The 19,975-nt window shown below is 41.5% G+C and overlaps 2 protein-coding genes across 2 annotated transcripts in view; both read left to right on the forward strand.

Annotated features, from left to right (window-relative positions):
- The window catches only part of LOC139754830 (hematopoietic prostaglandin D synthase-like), an 11,865-nt gene extending 10,258 nt beyond the window's left edge, over positions 1-1,607 (forward strand). The window contains exons 4-6 of the mRNA XM_071672696.1: positions 1-183; positions 760-889; positions 1,204-1,607. The exon at positions 1-183 is cut by the window's left edge and continues 14 nt beyond it. Of these exons, the coding sequence (XP_071528797.1) occupies positions 1-183; positions 760-889; positions 1,204-1,368 (478 nt within the window). The 3' untranslated portion in view covers positions 1,369-1,607. The remainder of the gene's footprint in view (positions 184-759; positions 890-1,203) is intronic.
- The window catches only part of LOC139754425 (very long chain fatty acid elongase AAEL008004), a 467,896-nt gene that overhangs the window by 258,422 nt on the left and 189,499 nt on the right, over positions 1-19,975 (forward strand). The gene's annotated exons all lie outside the window — the stretch shown is intronic.

The raw sequence follows: 19,975 nt of genomic DNA on the forward strand, positions 1-19,975 counted from the left end.
CATCCCCGGCGGCAAGCTGCCAGTACTGGTGGTGGACGACAAGACGCTGCCACAGTCGCTAGCCATCGCCCGCTACCTGGCCAAGCAGGCCGGACTCGTGCCCCAGGACGACTTGGATGCGGCCTTCTGTGATGCCCTAGCTGATACTCTCTACGAAATTACAAGTGAGGGATATAAGATAATGTAAGTACACTTGGTTCTTCTGGTAGAACGTGTACCTCAGTGCGCAGGTGTCTTGTAGACAATGTTTATAAAGTAAGACACGTCGCTGTTCCCACATCATTGACGAATAAGTTTACAATGATGATACTTTAGCAGGAATGTGACCAGTAGTACATGCTGCTATGGGCATGGCAGAGGTGTAGCCGAGCAGGGTATCCGAGACTAACTGAGCTTTACAAGAGAGAGGATGGGAGATGAAAGATCAGTGTGAGGGGAGAGACAGGAGATGAGGGAGACGAAAGAGAGCGTTGGCACGGGTTCAGGGAAGGACATTAAGAATTTCAGGAAGCCGAGCTCACATGATCCATTTCATTGCTTTACACAAATGAAGAATTACTTTACTATCGTTCTGATTTTAACGCTTATTGGGCTTTTTTTTTTTTTTTTTTTTTTTTTTTTTGGAAGGGAGACGTGTTGGCGAGCTACCTTTACATAAGCGCAGCGTGTTATGATCTGCTATATTAATGAAAGATACGAGATCATTGTGTAAATTTTTCGTTTTTCGAAGGTCCTAAAAAAATAGACTTGTATTTCAAGGTTTTCCTCCATGAGCGAAGAAGAGAAGAAGAAGGAGTACAAGGAGAACTTTTTCCCCAAGCTGATGGCCCCTGCGCTCGAACGCCTCAACAAGCGGCTGTCGGAGAGGGAGTGGTTCGTGTCGGACAAGGTTAGTACCCAGACCCACCCCAGCACGGGGCGGGCGAACCTCATCATGTCTATTGTTATGTAACACATAACGAGTTACAGAAAGATGTTTGATACATATACGGATATACAAGAGGATTTTCGCACGTGATTGCGTACAGCAGAAAAAAAAAATACATTATGCACACAGATTATTTATGTAAATAGCAACAAGTACATATAGCATTATACAGACATACAATGGAATATTTCACATAATATAGAACTATAACGCCATCAGTAGCGATAGTATTGGTCACTAAGCTACTGCCATTCATCCTCTCTTCACCTTGGCAGATGACGTGGGCCGACCTGATAATCTCACTAGTGTTCGGCGAGGTAAAGATGAGGAAGGAGGAGCTGCTGGAGCCCTACCCAACCGTTGTGGCCCTAATCCAGAAGGTCAGAGCCGTCCCCACCATCAAGCAGTGGCTGGACACAGCTCCCGACACCCCATTCTAAATGACTCTTGTGTATATTAACCTTAAGACGTCCTCCTATGTGCTCTAGCACCTGGCTAGGATTTGTCAGTAGACTGCACACACCACAGGCTGTGCCTAGTTCCCCAAGTCCTGCAAAACTTTACCGTGTGATTTTAATGTTTGAACAGCAAGACATATAAGTGCAATGTTCAAGATGTTTCCCTGGTCACACAATTTGTAATCCTTTTTTTTTAAAATATATTTTGCTCACTGAAATTATTCATTTCTTTTTTTTTCTTTTAAGAAAAACCTTTATTTTCAAACATAGGTATATTTTCGTACGCAAGTTTTATGATTACAGTGTGAGATGTCCAGCAGAAGAGGATGTTTTGAAATAGTTTGGTCACATGGAGAGATGAGTGAGGAAAGATTGACAAAGAGGATATATGTGTCAGAGGTGGAGGGAACGAGGAGAAGGGGGAGCCCAAATTGGAGGTGGAAAGATGGAGTGAAAAAGATTTTCAGTGATCGAGGCCTGAACATGCAGCAGGGTGAAAGGCGTGCAAGGAATAGAGTGAATTGGAACGATAAGGTGTACCGGGGTCGACCTGCTGTCAATGGATTAAACCAGGGCATGTGAAACGTCTGGGGTAAACCATGGAAACTTCTGTGGGGCCTGGATGTGGAAAGGGAGCTGTGGTTTCGGTGCATTATTACATGACAGCTAGAGACTGAGTGTGAACGAATGTGGCCTTTGTTGTCTTTTCCTAGCGATACCTCACGCACATACAGGGGGAGGGGGTTGTTATTTCATGTATGGCGGGGTGGCGACGAGAATGAATAGAGACAGACAGTTATGAATTATGTACATGTGTATATATGTATATGTCTGTATGTGTATATATATGTATACGTTGAGATGTATAGGTATGTATATGTACGTGTGTGGACGTGTATGAAATGACAACCCCCTCCCCCCACATGTGCGCGAGGTAGCGCTAGGAAAAGACAACAAAGGCCACATTCGTTCACACTCAGATCCCCTTCCACATCCAGGCCTCACAAAACTTTCCATGGTTTACCCCAGACGCTTCACATGCCCTGGTTCAATTCACTGACAGCACGTCGACCCCGGTATACCACATCGCTCCAATTTACTCCGTTCCTTGCACGCCCCTCACCCTCCTGCATGTTCAGGTCCCGATCACTCAAAATCCCCTTCACTTCATCTTTCCACCTCCAATTTGGTCTCCCACTTCTCCTCGTTCCCTCCACCTCTGACACATATATCCTCTTTGTCAATCTTTCCTCACTCATTCTCTCCATGTGACCAAACCATTTCAGAACACCCTCCTCTGCTCTTTCAACCACACTCTTTTCATTACCACACATCTCTCTTACCCTTTCGTTACTAACTCGATCAAACCACTTCACACCACATATTGTCCTCAAACACCTCATTTCCTGCAAATCCACCCTCCTCCGCACAACTCCATCTATAGCCCACGCCTGGCAACCATCCAACATTGTTGGAACCACTATTCCCTCAAACATATCCATTTTTTCTTTCCAAGATAACGTTCTCGACTTCCACACATTTTTCAACGCTCCCAGAACTTTCGCCCCCTCCCCCAGTCCTATGATTCACTTCCGCTTCCATAGTTCCATCCGCTGCCGAATCCACTCCTCGATATCTAAAACACTTCACTTCCTCAATTTCTCTCCATTCAAACTTACCTCCCAATTGACTTGTCCTTCAACCCTACTGTACCTAATAGCCTTGCTCTTATTCACATTCACTCTCAGCTTTCTTCTTTCTCACACTTTACCAAACTCAGTTACCAGCTTCTGCAGTTTCTCACATGAATCAGCCACCAGCGCTATATCATCAGCGAACAACAACAGACTCACTTTCCAAGCTCTCTCATCCACAACAGACAGCATACTTGCCCCTCTTTCCAAGACTCTTTCATTAACCTCCCTAACAACCCCATCCATAAACGAATTAAACAACCACGGAAACATCACGCACCCTTTGCCGCAAACCAGCATTCACTGAGAACCAATCACTTTCCTCTCTTCCTACACGCATATTTGCATTATATCCTCGATAAAAACTTTTCACTGCTTCTAACAACTTGCCTCCCACACCATATATTCTTAATACCTTCTACAGAGCATCTCTATCAACTCTATCATATGCCTTCTCGAGATCCATAAATGCTACATACAATCGATTTGCTTTTCTAAGTATTTCTTACATAAATTCTTCAAAGCAAACACCTGATCCACACATCCTCTACCACTTCTGAAACCATAGTGTTCTTCCCCAGTATGATACTCTGTACATGCCTTCACCCTCTCAATCAAAACCTCCCATATTATTTTCCAGGAATACACAACAAAACCATACCTCTGTAATTTGAGCACTCACTCTTATCCCCTTTGCCTTTGTACATACAATGACACTAAGCAAGCATTCCGCCAGTCCTCAGGCACCTCACCATGAGTCATACATACACCAAACAACCTCACCAACCAATCAACAATACTGTCACCCCCTTTTTTAAATAAATTCCACTGCAATATCATCCAAACCCGCTGCCTTGCCGGCTTTCATCTTCCGCAAAGCTTTTACTATCTCTTATCTGTTTACCAAATCATTCTTCCCAATCCTCTCACTTTGCAGTGTGTATATATATATATATGTTTGAAGGAATAGTGGTTCCAACAATGTTGTATGGTTGCGAGGCGTGGGCTATGGATAGAGTTGTGCGCAGGAGGATGGATGTGCTGGAAATGAGATGTTTGGGGACAATGTGTGGTGTGAGGTGGTTTGATCGAGTGAGTAACGTAAGGGTAAGAGAGATGTGTGGAAATAAAAAGAGCGTGGTTGAGAGAGCAGAAGAGGGTGTTTTGAAGTGGTTTGGGCACATGGAGAGAATGAGTGAGGAAAGATTGACCAAGAGGATATATGTGTCGGAGGTGGAGGGAACGAGGAGAAGAGGGAGACCAGATTGGAAGTGGAAAGATGGAGTGAAAAAGATTTTGTGTGATCGGGGCCTGAACATGCAGGAGGGTGAAAGGAGGGCAAGGAATAGAGTGAATTGGAGCGATGTGGTATACCGGGGTTGACGTGCTGTCAGTGGATTGAATCAAGGCATGTGAAGCGTCTGGGGTAAACCATGGAAAGTTGTGTAGGTATGTATATCTGCGTGTGTGGACGTATGTATATACATGTGTATGGGGGGGGGTTGGGCCATTTCTTTCGTCTGTTTCCTTGCGCTACCTCGCAAACGCGGGAGACAGCGACAAAGTTTAATAAAAAAGAATAAATATATATATATATATATATATATATATATATATATATATATATATATATATGATATTGTGACAGTGATTGTGTCAGCGTCGCGTCGCCTCGCCGCAGTGTATCGAGACAGACTTCCCCAGAACTTTTAAAGGGGAAGTAAATGTTTATAGTTGTGTTAATGGAGTGATAGTTTTCATGCATGGTGTTTTTGACAAGAAAATAGTGAAGTTGGAGAAAAATGTAGCTTAGACATTGAAGCTTATTGACACAGTGGTGAAATTGATGAGAACTGCTATTGACGTTTGTGTGAATAAATTGTACATTTGCTTTTCCATAGCCAGAGGTTGAACCATTATGTGACATTCATTTTTTTTTCATTCATTTCAAGCTAAAAGTTTGTTTCTAAATTGTTCTTACATTTTTCATATGTATATATATGTATGTGTGTGTGTGTGTGTGTATGTGCATATGTGTGTGTGTGTGTGTGTGTGTGTATGTGTATATATATATATGTATATTATCCCTGGGGATAGGGGTGAAAGAATACTTCCCACGTATTCCTCGCGTGTCGTAGAAAGCGACTAGAGGGGACGGGAGCGGGGGGCCGGAAATCCTCCCCTCCTTGTATTAACTTTCTAAAATGGGAAACAGAAGAAGGAGTCACGCGGGGAGTGATCATCCTCCTCGAAGGCTCAGAGTGGGGTGCCTAAATGTGTGTGGATGTAACCAAGATGTGAAAAAAGGAGAGATAGGTAGTATGTTTGAGGAAAGGAACCTGGATGTTTTGGCTCTGAGTGAAACGAAGCTCAAGGGTAAAGGGGAAGAGTGGTTTGGAAATGTCTGGGGAGTGAAGTCAGGGGTTAGTGAGAGGACAAGAGCAAGGGAAGGAGTAGCAATACTCCTGAAACAGGAGTTGTGGGAGTATGTGATAGAATGTAAGAAAGTAAATTCTCGATTAATATGGGTAAAATTGAAAGTTGATGGAGAGAGGTGGGTGATTATTGGTGCATATGCACCTGGGCATGAGAAGAAAGATCATGAGAGGCAAGTGTTTTGGGAGCAGCTAAATGAGTGTGTTAGCGGTTTTGATGCACGAGACCGGGTTATAGTGATGGGTGATTTGAATGCAAAGGTGAGTAATGTGGCAGTTGAGGGAATAATTGGTATGCATGGGGTGTTCAGTGTTGTAAATGGAAATGGTGAAGAGCTTGTAGATTTATGTGCTGAAAAAGGACTGATGATTGGGAATACCTGGTTTAAAAAACGAGATATACATAAGTATACTTATGTAAGTAGGAGAGATGGCCAGAGAGCGTTATTGGATTACGTGTTAATTGACAGGCGTGCGAAAGAGAGACTTTTGGATGTTAATGTGCTGAGAGGTGCAACTGGAGGGATGTCTGATCATTATCTTGTGGAGGCTAAGGTGAAGATTTGTATGGGTTTTCAGAAAAGAGGAGTGAATGTTGGGGTGAAGAAGGTGGTGAGAGTAAGTGAGCTTGGGAAGGAGACCTGTGTGGGGAAGTACCAGGAGAGACTGTGTACAGAATGGAAAAAGGTGAGAACAATGGAAGTAAGGGGAGTCGGGGAGGAATGGGATGTATTTAGGGAATCAGTGATGGATTGCGCAAAAGATGCTTGTGGCATGAGAAGAGTGGGAGGTGGGCTGTTTAGAAAGGGTAGTGAGTGGTGGGATGAAGAAGTAAGAGTATTAGTGAAAGAGAAGAGAGAGGCATTTGGACGATTTTTGCAGGGAAAAAATGCAATTGAGTGGGAGAAGTATAAAAGAAAGAGACAGGAGGTCAAGAGAAAGGTGCAAGAGGTGAAAAAAAGGGCAAATGAGAGTTGGGGTGACAGACTATCAGTAAATTTTAGGGAGAATAAAAAGATGTTCTGGAAGGAGGTAAATAGGGTGCGTAAGACAAGGGAGCAAATGGGAACTTCAGTGAAGGGCGTAAATGGGGAGGTGATAACAAGTAGCGGTGATGTGAGAAGGAGATGGAATGAGTATTTTGAAGGTTTGTTGAATGTGTCTGATGACAGAGTGGCAGATATAGGGTGTTTTGGTCGAGGTGGTGTGCAAAGTGAGAGGGTTAGGGAAAATGATTTGGTAAACAGAGAAGAGGTAGTAAAAGCTTTGCGGAAGATGAAAGCCGGCAAGGCAGCAGGTTTGGATGGTATTGCAGTGGAATTTATTAAGAAAGGGGGTGACTGTATTGTTGACTGGTTGGTAAGGTTATTTAATGTATGTATGACTCATGGTGAGGTGCCTGAGGATTGGCGGAATGCGTGCATAGTGCCATTGTACAAAGGCAAAGGGGATAAGAGTGAGTGCTCAAATTACAGAGGTATAAGTTTGTTGAGTATTCCTGGTAAATTATATGGGAGGGTATTGATTGAGAGGGTGAAGGCATGTACAGAGCATCAGATTGGGGAAGAGCAGTGCGGTTTCAGAAGTGGTAGAGGATGTGTGGATCAGGTGTTTGCTTTGAAGAATGTATGTGAGAAATACTTAGAAAAGCAAATGGATTTGTATGTAGCATTTATGGATCTGGAGAAGGCATATGATAGAGTTGATAGAGATGCTCTGTGGAAGGTATTAAGAATATATGGTGTGGGAGGCAAGTTGTTAGAAGCAGTGAAAAGTTTTTATCGAGGATGTAAGGCATGTGTACGTGTAGGAAGAGAGGAAAGTGATTGGTTCTCAGTGAATGTAGGTTTGCGGCAGGGGTGTGTGATGTCTCCATGGTTGTTTAATTTGTTTATGGATGGGGTTGTAAGGGAGGTAAATGCAAGAGTCCTGGAAAGAGGGGCAAGTATGAAGTCTGTTGGGGATGAGAGAGCTTGGGAAGTGAGTCAATTGTTGTTCGCTGATGATACAGCGCTGGTGGCGTGTGGAAGAAGAAAGTTGAGAGTAAATGTGAATAAGAGCAAGGTTATTAGGTACAGTAGGGGTGTTAGTCAAGTCAATTGGGAGGTGAGTTTGAATGGAGAAAAACTGGAGGAAGTGAAGTGTTTTAGATATCTGGGAGTGGATCTGTCAGCGGATGGAACCATGGAAGCGGAAGTGGATCATAGGGTGAGGGAGGGGGCGAAAATTTTGGGAGCCTTGAAAAATGTGTGGAAGTCGAGAACATTATCTCGGAAAGCAAAAATGGGTATGTTTGAGGGAATAGTGGTTCCAACAATGCTGTATGGTTGCGAGGCGTGGGCTATGGATAGAGATGTGCGCAGGAGGATGGATGTGCTGGAAATGAGATGTTTGAGGACAATGTGTGGTGTGAGGTGGTTTGATCGAGTAAGTAACGTAAGGGTAAGAGAGATGTGTGGAAATAAAAAGAGCGTGGTTGAGAGAGCAGAAGAGGGTGTTTTGAAATGGTTTGGGCACATGAAGAGAATGAGTGAGGAAAGGTTGACCAAGAGGATATATGTGTCGGAGGTGGAGGGAACGAGGAGAAGTGGGAGACCAAATTGGAGGTGGAAAGATGGAGTGAAAAAGATTTTGAGTGATCGGGGCCTGAACATGCAGGAGGGTGAAAGGCGGGCAAGGAATAGAGTGAATTGGATCGATGTGGTATACCGGGGTCGTCGGGTTGTCAATGTATTCAATCAGGGCATGTGAAGCGTCTAAGGTAAACCATGAAAAGTTCTGTGGGGCCTGGATGTGGAAAGGGAGCTGTGGTTTCGCTGAATTATTGCTTGACAGCAGGAGACTGAGTGTGAGCGAATGGGGCATTTGTTGTCTTTTCCTGGCGCTGCCTCGCGCACATGAGGGGTAAGGGGATGTTATTCCGTGTGTGGCGGGATGGCGTTGGGAATTGTGTGCATGTGTGCATATGTGTGTGTCTGTGTGTATATTTGTGTGTACGTTGGGATGTGTGGGTGTGTATGTTTGCGTGTGTGGACGTGTGTGTGTATGCATGTGTATGGGGTGGGTTGGGCCATTTCTTTCGTCTGTTTCCTTGAGCTACCTCGCAGGTGCGGGAGACAGCGGCAAAAAAAAAAAAAAAAAAAAAAAATATATGTGGAAGGTATTAAGAATATATGGTGTGGGAGGCAAGTTGTTAGAAGCAGTGAAAAGTTTTTATCGAGGATGTAAGGCATGTGTACGTGTAGGAAGAGAGGAAAGTGATTGGTTCTCAGTGAATGTAGGTTTGCGGCAGGGGTGTGTGATGTCTCCATGGTTGTTTAATTTGTTTATGGATGGGGTTGTTAGGGAGGTAAATGCAAGAGTCTTGGAAAGAGGGGCAAGTATGAAGTCTGTTGGGGATGAGAGAGCTTGGGAAGTGAGTCAGTTGTTGTTGAGGGTCATATATATATATATATATATATATATATATATATATATATATATATATATATATTTTTTTTTTTTTTTGCTTTGTCGCTGTCTCCCGCGTTTGCGAGGTAGCGCAAGGAAACAGACGATAGAAATGGCCCAACCCACCCCCATACACATGTATATACATACGTCCACACAAGCAAATATACATACCTACACAGCTTTCCATGGTTTACCCCAGACGCTTCACATGCCCTGATTCAATCCACTGACAGCACGTCAACCCCGGTATACCACATCGATCCAATTCACTCTATTCCTTGCCCTCCTCTCACCCTCCTGCAGGTTCAGGCCCCGATCACACAAAATCTTTTCCACTCCATCTTTCCACCTCCAATTTGGTCTCCCACTTCTCCTCGTTCCCTCCACCTCCGGCACATATATCCTCTTGGTCAATCTTTCCTCACTCATTCTCTCCATGTACACAAACCATTTCAAAACACCCTCTTCTGCTCTCTCAACCACGCTCTTTTTATTTCCACACATCTCTCTTACCCTTACTTTACTTACTCGATCAAACCACCTCACACCACACATTGTCCTCAAACATCTCATTTCCAGCACATCCATCCTCCTGCGCACAACTCTATCCATAGCCCACGCCTCGCAACCATACAACATTGTTGGAACCACTATTCCTTCAAACATACCCAATTTTGCTTTCCGAGATAATGTTCTCGAATTCCACACATTCTTCAAGGCTCCCAGGATTTTCGCCCTCTCCCCCACCCTATGATCCACTTCCGCTTCCATGGTTCCATCCGCTGCCAGATCCGCTCCCAGATATCTAAAACACTTTACTTCCTCCAGTTTTTCTCCATTCAAACTTACCTCCCAATTGACTTGACCCTTAACCCGACTGTACCTAATAACCTTGCTCTTATTCACATTTACTCTTAACTTTCTTCTTTCACACACTTTACCAAACTCAGTCACCAGCTTCTGCAGTTTCTCACATGAATCAGCCACCAGCGCTGTATCATCAGCGAACAACAACTGACTCATTTCCCAAGCTCTCTCATCCCCAACAGACTTCATACTTGCCCCTCTTTCCAAAACTCTTGCATTTACCTCCCTAACAACCCCATCCATAAACAAATTAAACAACCATGGAGACATCACACTCCCCTGCTGCAAACCTACATTCACTGAAAACCAATCACTTTCCTCTCTTCCTACACGTACACATGCCATACATCCTCGATAAAAACTTTTCACTGCTTCTAACAACTTGCCTCCCACAACATATATTCTTAATACCTTCCACAGAGCATCTCTATCAACTCTATCATATGCCTTCTCCAGATCCATAAATGCTACATACAAATCCATTTGCTTTTTTAAGAATTTCTCACATACATTCTTCAAAGCAAACACCTGATCCACACATCCTCTACCACTTCTAAAACCACACTGCATTTCCCCAATCTGATGCTCTGTACATGCCTTCACCCTCTCAATCAATATCCTCCCATATAACTTACCAAGAATACTCAACAAACTTATTCCTCTGTAATTTGAGCACTCACTCTTATCCCCTTTGCCTTTGTACAATGGCACTATTCACGCATTCCGCCAATCCTCAGGCACCTCACCATGAGTCATACATACATTAAATAACCTTAACAACCAGTCAATAATACAGTCACCCCCTTTTTTGATAAATTCCACTGCAATACCATCCAAACCTGCTGCCTTGCCGGCTTTCATCTTCCGCAAAGCTTTTACTACCTCTTCTCTGTTTACCAAATCATTTTCCCTAACCCTCTCACTTTGCACACCACCTCGACCAAGACACCCTATATCTGCCACTCTATCATCAAACACATTCAACAAACCTTCAAAATACTCACTCCATCTCCTCACATCCCCACTACTTGTTATCACCTCCCCATTTGCGCCTTTCACTGAAGTTCCCATTTGCTCCCTTGTCTTACGCACTTTATTTACCTCATTCCAGAACATCTTTTTATTCTCCCTAAAATTTAATGATACTCTCTCACCCCAACTCTCATTTGCCCTCTTTTTCACCTCTTGCACCTTTCTCTTGACCTCCTGTCTCTTTCTTTTATATATCTCCCACTTAATTGCATTTTTTCCCTGCAAAAATCGTCCAAATGCCTCTCTCTTCTCTTTCACTAATAATCTTACTTCTTCATCCCACCACTCACTACCCTTTCTAATCAACCCACCTCCCACTCTTCTCATGCCACAAGCATCTTTTGCGCAATGCATCACTGATTCCCTAAATACATCCCATTCCTCCCCCACTCCCCTTACTTCCATTGTTCTCACCTTTTTACATTCTTTACTCAGTCTCTCCTGGTACTTCCTCACACAAGTCTCCTTCCCAAGCTCACTTACTCTCACCACCCTCTTCACCCCAACATTCACTCTTCTTTTCTGAAAACCCATACAAATCTTCACCTTAGCCTCCACAAGATAATGATCAGACATCCCTCCAGTTGCACCTCTCAGCACATTAACATCCAAAAGTCTCTCTTTCGCGCGCCTGTCAATTAACACGTAATCCAATAACGCTCTCTGGCCATCTCTTCTACTTACATACGTATACTTATGTATATCTCACTTTTTAAACCAGGTATTCCCAATCACCAGTCCTTTTTCAGCACATAAATCTACAAGCTCTTCACCATTTCCATTTACAACACTGAACACCCCATGTATACCAATTATTCCCTCAACTGTCACATCACTCACCTTTGCATTCAAATCACCCATCACTATAACCCGGTCTCGTGCATCAAAACCACTAACACACTCGTTCAGCTGCTCCCAAAACACTTGCCTCTCATGATCTTTCTTCTCATGCCCAGGTGCATATGCACCAAGAAATACCCATCTCTCTCCATCAACTTTCAGTTTTACCCATATTAATCGAGAATTTACTTTCTTACATTCTATCACATACTCCCACAACTCCTGTTTCAGGAGTACTGCTACTCCTTCCCTTGCTCTTGTCCTCTCACTAACCCCTGACTTTACTCCCAAGACATTCCCAAACCACTCTTCCCCTTTACCCTTGAGATATATATATATACATATATATATATATATATATATATATATATATATATATATATATATATATATATATATATATATATATATATATATATATATATATATATAAATATATATATATATATATATATATATATATATATATATATATATATATATATAATATATATATATATATATATATATATATATATATATATATATAAGAAAAGAGCTGAGAGGTGAAAAAGAGGGCAAGTAAGAGTTGGGGTCAGAGAGCATCGTTAAATTTTTGGGAGAATAAAAATATGTTTTGGAAAGAGGTACATAAAATGAGTAAGACAAGAGAACAAATGGGAACATCGGGAAAGGGGGTTAATGGGGAGGTAATAACAAGTAGTGGTGAAGTGAGAAGGAGGTGGAATGAGTATTTTAAAGGTTTGTTGAAATTGTTTGATAATAGAGTGGCAGATATAGGGTATTTTGTTGATAAAGGCGAGAGCGACCCTAAGTACCCTAACACACGTGGCCAACTTGGCTGGTGAGATAGAGTATCGTGACACACATGACCAACTGAACTGGTGAGAGAGAGAGAGTACCATGACACACATGGGTTCCCACACACATATATAAACCCCTTATAGCATATAAAATTTCTCTAACGTCATAATACCCACTTATCCCCCTAAGAAGACAACTTATATACAATCTTTACCTTCAGCACTTGGGTATATCTCCAGACTTAAGATTAATTAGCCCCTACATCTGAACTGATGGCGCTCTCATTGGCAGGGTTAGGAGTGCTGGCATTGTTATTCTGCCTAATGAAAGTAGATCAGAGAAAAATTTTAAACAGCATTTTGAAAAAATATTCTATAAACTTAATTGTCCACCATACATACTGCTCTCAAGTTTGTAGAAGTCAACAATCTCATACAGTTTATTTTTCTCTGATTACTTACAATCACTATGTGCCCTAAGCACACTGATAGCAGAGTGTAACATATCCGTCTCTGAAGTCAGGGACATCATTGGTCAAGCGATACAAATAAGATTATTATGGATTCCCTCTCGTGCAGGCCTCGGCGAGCATGACATATTTTACATGGTAAAGAAGCGGTTGAAAGCCACATTGGGTTGTCCATTAGAATTCTTACATATCATATTAGCAAGGAACTAAGATGTCTTTTTGAATAAAAGAGTCTTGTACAAACAGGCATAAGTAGAAATAGTTTCCATTATAGTAAAATGTGCAAAGTAAAACATGTTTATTGTGAAAGTAATAAGAACAGTAGGTTATGAGTGTTGAATGCAAGATTAATGCTAGACTATGGATACCCTTGGCGCTTAGGCTAATCTGGAGATGTGAATCATGTAAATCTGCATGTTTGTGGCCAGAGATATGGACACAAACTAGAACTACTATTGGGCCTAAATAAAGCCTGCAAATATTGGAACATTTCATTATTGTTGATACAAATGAAAATAAAGGAATTCAACCAGCAACAGACCACTGGGTCCTTTCGAGGCTGTTTTTTGATAGCGGAAACTCACAGACCAGTGTGGTAAAGGTTAGATGGCATAATGATAATTCAAAGAGATTAACAAAGAAATTATCATTATGACTAAGGAGAAGCAGGTAATAAAGTCATGGACTTGAATCGAAGTATTGATCAAATACATTCTTAAATGTATCTATTGTCCTGCTTTCAAACACTTTAAACGGCAAATCGTTCCATATGTTAACAATCCTGTTAAAGATATATTACTTGTCCTTATTCGGGGTAAGATACTTGCCTACAAGTCTGCATCCATTACTTCGGGTAAAATCGACAAATTCAAGTTTTGCATAGCTTGACAGATCAATATTTTCAAAACCTTTGATCATTCTGAATATGCATATTAGATCAACTCTTAACTTTCTGTTTTCTAAGCTAAATAGATTCGTTCAATCTGCTCTTGCAGGATTTCTTTCTCAGTCTAGGAATCTTTTAGGTAACTCGACGCCGTACTCTCCCCATTCTGTCAAGGTCCATGAACACAATATTCAATATGTGGACGAACCAATGATCAGTACAAATTATGAATGATTACCACTAACTGTAATTCGAAGTCTTCACTGTTTTTCCTCTTTGTTTATATGGTTTTAGGTCATCTGAGATTAATTTGCCCAAGATTTCTACCTTATTTACCTTCTGCAATTCAACAGAAGATATTCTATGTTACATTTTCCATTTTGTATGTAAAATGGTAATGGTAAGACACGCAAAACTCTACGATTGTGTACACTTCCTTCTCTATCATTCCTATGTGAGATGGTCTCACATAACCAAAATATGAAGAAATATTCAATAATTTACCCAGTGGGGTTTAACAACGAGCTTTTGTGACTTGTCTAATTCACTTGTGTTAACGCTCACAAGATGAGTATGTGATGCTCAATAAACTAACTGCTGATGACGGCACAAATTAAGTCAAACATCAGGCTGGAGATTGCAAAGCCAATCTGTAAAGTGAATAGAGAAAAGCAATGAACATTTCATGCAGACATGTCATTAGTGGAGTAGGTCTACATTACCACAGGCGTATATCGTCAACTACAATGTTCTTGAATCTCGGTGATACACAGCTGTAATCTGTATCACTCGACGATAAGGGAAACTGGAAAGTAGTAAGATGAAATTATTATTTTCTTTCTTCATATCAAACACTGTCTTAAAAGTTCAGTTGAAAACAGTATTAGTAATTGGGATGCCATACATTTTTCTCATTTGATGGCACATTTGGCCTAATTTCAGAACACTACCTGCTTTTGTCTTACCAATAAATTATTCACCAAGCCTGTCCCTATAGCCGTGGAGTAGTCCTGTAATGCAATATTTTATAGGAATCATCGAATTCTGTGCCCAAATCTTGGCCATCTTACAGGAAAGTTAAATGATAGACATGTGAAGATAAGATGCGTGAGGGATTAATCTGAGTTCCTACTGTACCGGTACAGTTCCTCCGCTTTACTGTACAAGTAAGGAAGGAAATGTCATAACTCTTAGTAACAGCAGCCATACATATGTCCATTCATCTACTATCATAGACTATAAATAAAGTACTATGATTGAAGGATTTTCTGTTTCCCTTTATAGTAAACTGTCATTAATGTACAATCAAATATTATTCGACTATAATAGAATAAACAATTAACTAATACACCGATTCTTCTTCATAAATGCTTGTATTCGCATAATACTCATATTGGCATTTTTATCATCATGAATATAACCAATAATGCTCTCGAACATTCTGGACAAGCCTATTACCATGTAGAATATTCCAGTTTTCTCTCAGACATTCTTCTTGCATCAGAAAACGATATATAAGCCCGCAATGTTCGGGGGCACCTCAGATATCCACGTATTACCCGAGAACCACTGACGGACACGGTTATATATCAACGCTACATCAATTACGTTCAAGAAAACATAAAAAGTGTTTATAACTTTTCAGTTGAAGGTACAGTCTCTAATTTTGCACAGTTACATCGTTCGCAGAGGTATGATGGCTTTCTTACCATTGTCTACAACTATGATGATGGAGCCGAGACCCTATTGGCACGGGGAGGCCTCAGAAATGATGGACGAGTTGATGGATATGATGGAATCTCGGAGTGGTGAAGGAAGCTTGGCGATGAGACCCAGTACTTGGTCCACATCCCAGCGTCTCTTCTGCCCCTATGATGCTAACTCGGGCTGGAAATCCTGCATAAGGAAGGTGCTACAGTCACCTCACACCGGTGTGTTGATTGTACCTCGCTACAATAGGGACACTACAAGCAGCATTACAGGCAAATGTAGCGAAAAACACCAGTGCAACACCAGCAACAGTCAGGACTCAAAACCTTCCTGCCATTGTAACAGTGCCAAAGCGACCACCGATCATGTCAACAAAAATACCAAAACGAACTATGAGAGAAGTGGCAGTACCAGTCCAGCCTCCAGCAACAAGGAGGCCCCTGAAGATAGCCATGAGGCTCCGTGGCAGTTTAGTGTAGACATGAGGGGGTGTGAGGAGGTGAGGGCGTTCACTGACTCAGGATCGTTGACAGTAGAAGGTAGAGGGCGGCGTGGGCACTCGAGGATGATGGTGCGTCACGTGACCACACTTCCGCCACACGTCACTCATGACACACTGACGGCAACGCTCAGGGACGGCCAACTCAGCGTCAGTCAGAGGCCGGGCTCACATGGTTCTCATGTTAGAGTCTTGCCCATCGTCACCCCTGAAGAACACGACTCTGCCAGTCATCAACATCCCACAGAACAGTTGCAGGAAGAACACGAACACAGCCAACTGTCACAGCAAGATAAGCAACAAGAACAACAGAGCCAACAACAAGAGGAGCAGGTGGCATGTTCAACACAACAGGAACAACGGGAAGAACAACAGAAATGATAAGAAGAGAATGAAATTGTAACTTGTTACCTGAATAAACAATGAGGCATGAATCCTTTCTTTCATCGTCACTATATGAAGGGTCAAACTGATCACATTAAATGTTATTGTAGCTTTGTAATATGTAAGATGTCGTATTTCAGTTCATTATTGTAAAAAGGAAGTCGTGTCAATGTATTACTGAAAAAAAATAATCTTATACGCAAATAAAGTAAAGAAATTATAATGTTATTTCTCTTTTTCCTTCGGAAGATATACTTAAAATATATATATATATATATATATATATATATATATATATATATATATATATATATATATATATATATATATATATATATATATATATATATATATAATCGTAATTTTTAAAAATCAAATAATATATCGATTATATACGTCAATATCACAACTACATAAACTAGATGCATTTAGGCTGAACAGAATCACCAATAAGCTCAACAAAAACTTTTATCAAAAAGCCCACTAGACCACAGTTACCCACTGGCCGCCATGTACCAGTACCCCTGCCGTACACACCTGACCTGTGCCCCTAATGGTGCGCTGAGCACATATACCTAACTTGTGCCGGTAATGGTACAACCGAAAACGGTTTCTCATAGAAATGAGCACGAGTCAAGCTTTATTTGAGTGAATCTTTACACACACACACACACACACACACACACACACACACACACACACACACACACTCATACTGCATATTCATTTTATTCATTTATTATACTTTGTCGCTGTGTCCCGCATTAGCGAGGTAGCGCAAGGAAACAGACTAAAGAATGGTCTAACCTACCCACATACACATGTATATACATACACGTCCACACACACACATATATATACCTATACATTTCAGCATATACATATATATACATCCACAGACATATACACATATACGCAGGTACACAGTTCACACTTGCTGCCTTTATTCATTTTCGTCGTCACACCGTCATCACCCCGCCACACATGAGATGACTCACCCCCCTCCACCCACACGCACGCGAGGTAGCGCTAGGAAAAGACAACAATGGCCACATTCGTTCACACTCAGTCTCTAGCTGTCATGTATAATGCACCAATACCACAACTCCCTTACTACATCCAGGCCCCACAAAACTTTCCATGGTTTACCCCAGACGCTTAACATGCCCTGGTTCAATCCATTGACAGCACCTCGAACCCGGTATACTACATCGTTCCAGTTCACTTCTATTCCTTGCACGCCTTTCACCCTTCCGCATGTTCAGGCCCTGATCGCTCAAAATCTTTTTCACTCCATCCTTCCACCTCCAATTTGGTCTCCCACCTCTCCTCGTTCCCTCCACCTCTGACACATATATAGTCTTTGTCAATCTTTCCTCACTCATTCTCTCCATGTGACCAAACCATTTCAATACACACTCTTCTGCTGTCTCAACTACTCTCTAATTATCAACACATCTCTCTTACCCTATCATTACTTACTCGATAAAACCACCTCACACCACATCTTGTCCTCAAACATCTCTTTTTTTTTTCTTTTTTTTCCCAAAAGAAGGAACAGAGAAGGGGGCCAGATGAGGATATTCGCTCAAAGGGGGCCAGATGAGGATATTCCCTCAAAGGATGAATTATGTACATGTGTATATATGTATATGTCTGTGTGTGTATATATATGTGTACATTAAGATGTATAGGTATGTATATTTGCGTGTGTGGACGTGTATGTATATACATATGTATGTGGGGGGGTTGGGCCATTCTTTCGTCTGTTTCCTGGCGCTACCTCGCTAACGCGGGAGACAGCGACAAAGCAAAATAAATAAATAAAAAAAAAAAAATATATATATATATATATATATATATATATATATATATATATATATATATATATATATATATTTTTTTTTTTTTTTTTTTCTTTGTCGCTGTCTCCCGCGTTTGCGAGGTAGCGCAAGGAAACAAACGAAAGAAATGGCCCAACCCACCCCCATACACATGTATACGCATACGTCCACACACGCAAATATACATACCTACACAGCTTTCCATGGTTTACCCCAGACGCTTCACATGCCCTGATTCAATCCACTGACAGCACGTCAACCCCGGTATACCACATCGATCGAATTCACTCTATTCCTTGCCCTCCTTTCACCCTCCTGCATGTTCAGGCCCCGATCACAGAAAATCTTTTTCACTCCATCTTTCCACCTCCAATTTGGTCTCCCACTTCTCTCGTTCCCTCCACCTCCGACACATATATCCTCTTGGTCAATCTTTCCTCACTCATTCTCTCCATGTGCCCAAACCATTTCAAAACACCCTCTTCTGCTCTCTCAACCACGCTCTTTTTATTTCCACACATCTCTCTTACCCTTACGTTACTTACTCGATCAAACCACCTCACACCACACATTGTCCTCAAACATCTCATTTCCAGCACATCCATCCTCCTGCGCACAACTCTATCCATAGCCCACGCCTCGCAACCATACAACATTGTTGGAACCACTATTCCTTCAAACATACCCATTTTTGCTTTCCGAGATAATGTTCTCGACTTCCACACATTCTTCAAGGCTCCCAGGATTTTCGCCCCCTCCCCCACCCTATGATCCACTTCCGCTTCCATGGTTCCATCCGCTGCCAGATCCACTCCCAGATATCTAAAACACTTTACTTCCTCCAGTTTTTCTCCATTCAAACTTACCTCCCACTTGACTTGACCCTCAACCCTACTGTACCTAATTACCTTGCTCTTATTCACATTTACTCTTAACTTTCTTCTTTCACACACTTTACCAAACTCAGTCACCAGCTTCTGCAGTTTCTCACATGAATCACATATATATATATATGTGTGTGTGTGTGTGTGTGTGTGTGTGTGTGTGTGTGTGTGTGTGTGTGTGTGTGTGTGAGTGTGTGTGTGTGTGATGGAAAGGATCACAATTTTGCGGGTTATCAAGTATATTCCTATGAGTCCACGGGGAAAATGAAACACGATAAGTTCCTAAGTGCACTTTTGTGATCGAATCACATCATCAGGGGAGACACAAAAAAGAAATATAACAGTCAGTTGATTTACAACGAAGAGACGCCATTTGGTAAACAAGTGATTGTTCAAGACAGACAACGAGCGTATCATAAACCTATCATGTCGACAAGAAGGTGAACTGTTTATGAATTTCATTAACAATAAAGTTTTTCATTTTGTATTGACACTAATAAAAAGGTTATAATTCTTTGTGTATCTAATAATAGAAGACTCAATGATATTTCTCGTGGTACTGGAGTTAGAGTTGATAACTGAGATGGCATTACTCCAGTCAGTGTAAGTTTTTAACGTGATTAAACAAGGCATTTGATTCTATACTATATTTATGTTGCTTAAGCCTAACAGAAAGATCCTTACCAGTCTGCCCAACGTAAAATTTATCATAATTTCTTCATGGCACTTTATGAATGCATCCAGGAGAATTTTCTGGTGAGTTCCCATAAGATATTCTTTTATGAATA

The sequence above is a fragment of the Panulirus ornatus genome, chromosome 17 (assembly GCF_036320965.1).
Source record: "Panulirus ornatus isolate Po-2019 chromosome 17, ASM3632096v1, whole genome shotgun sequence".
Classification (NCBI taxonomy): domain Eukaryota; kingdom Metazoa; phylum Arthropoda; class Malacostraca; order Decapoda; family Palinuridae; genus Panulirus; species Panulirus ornatus.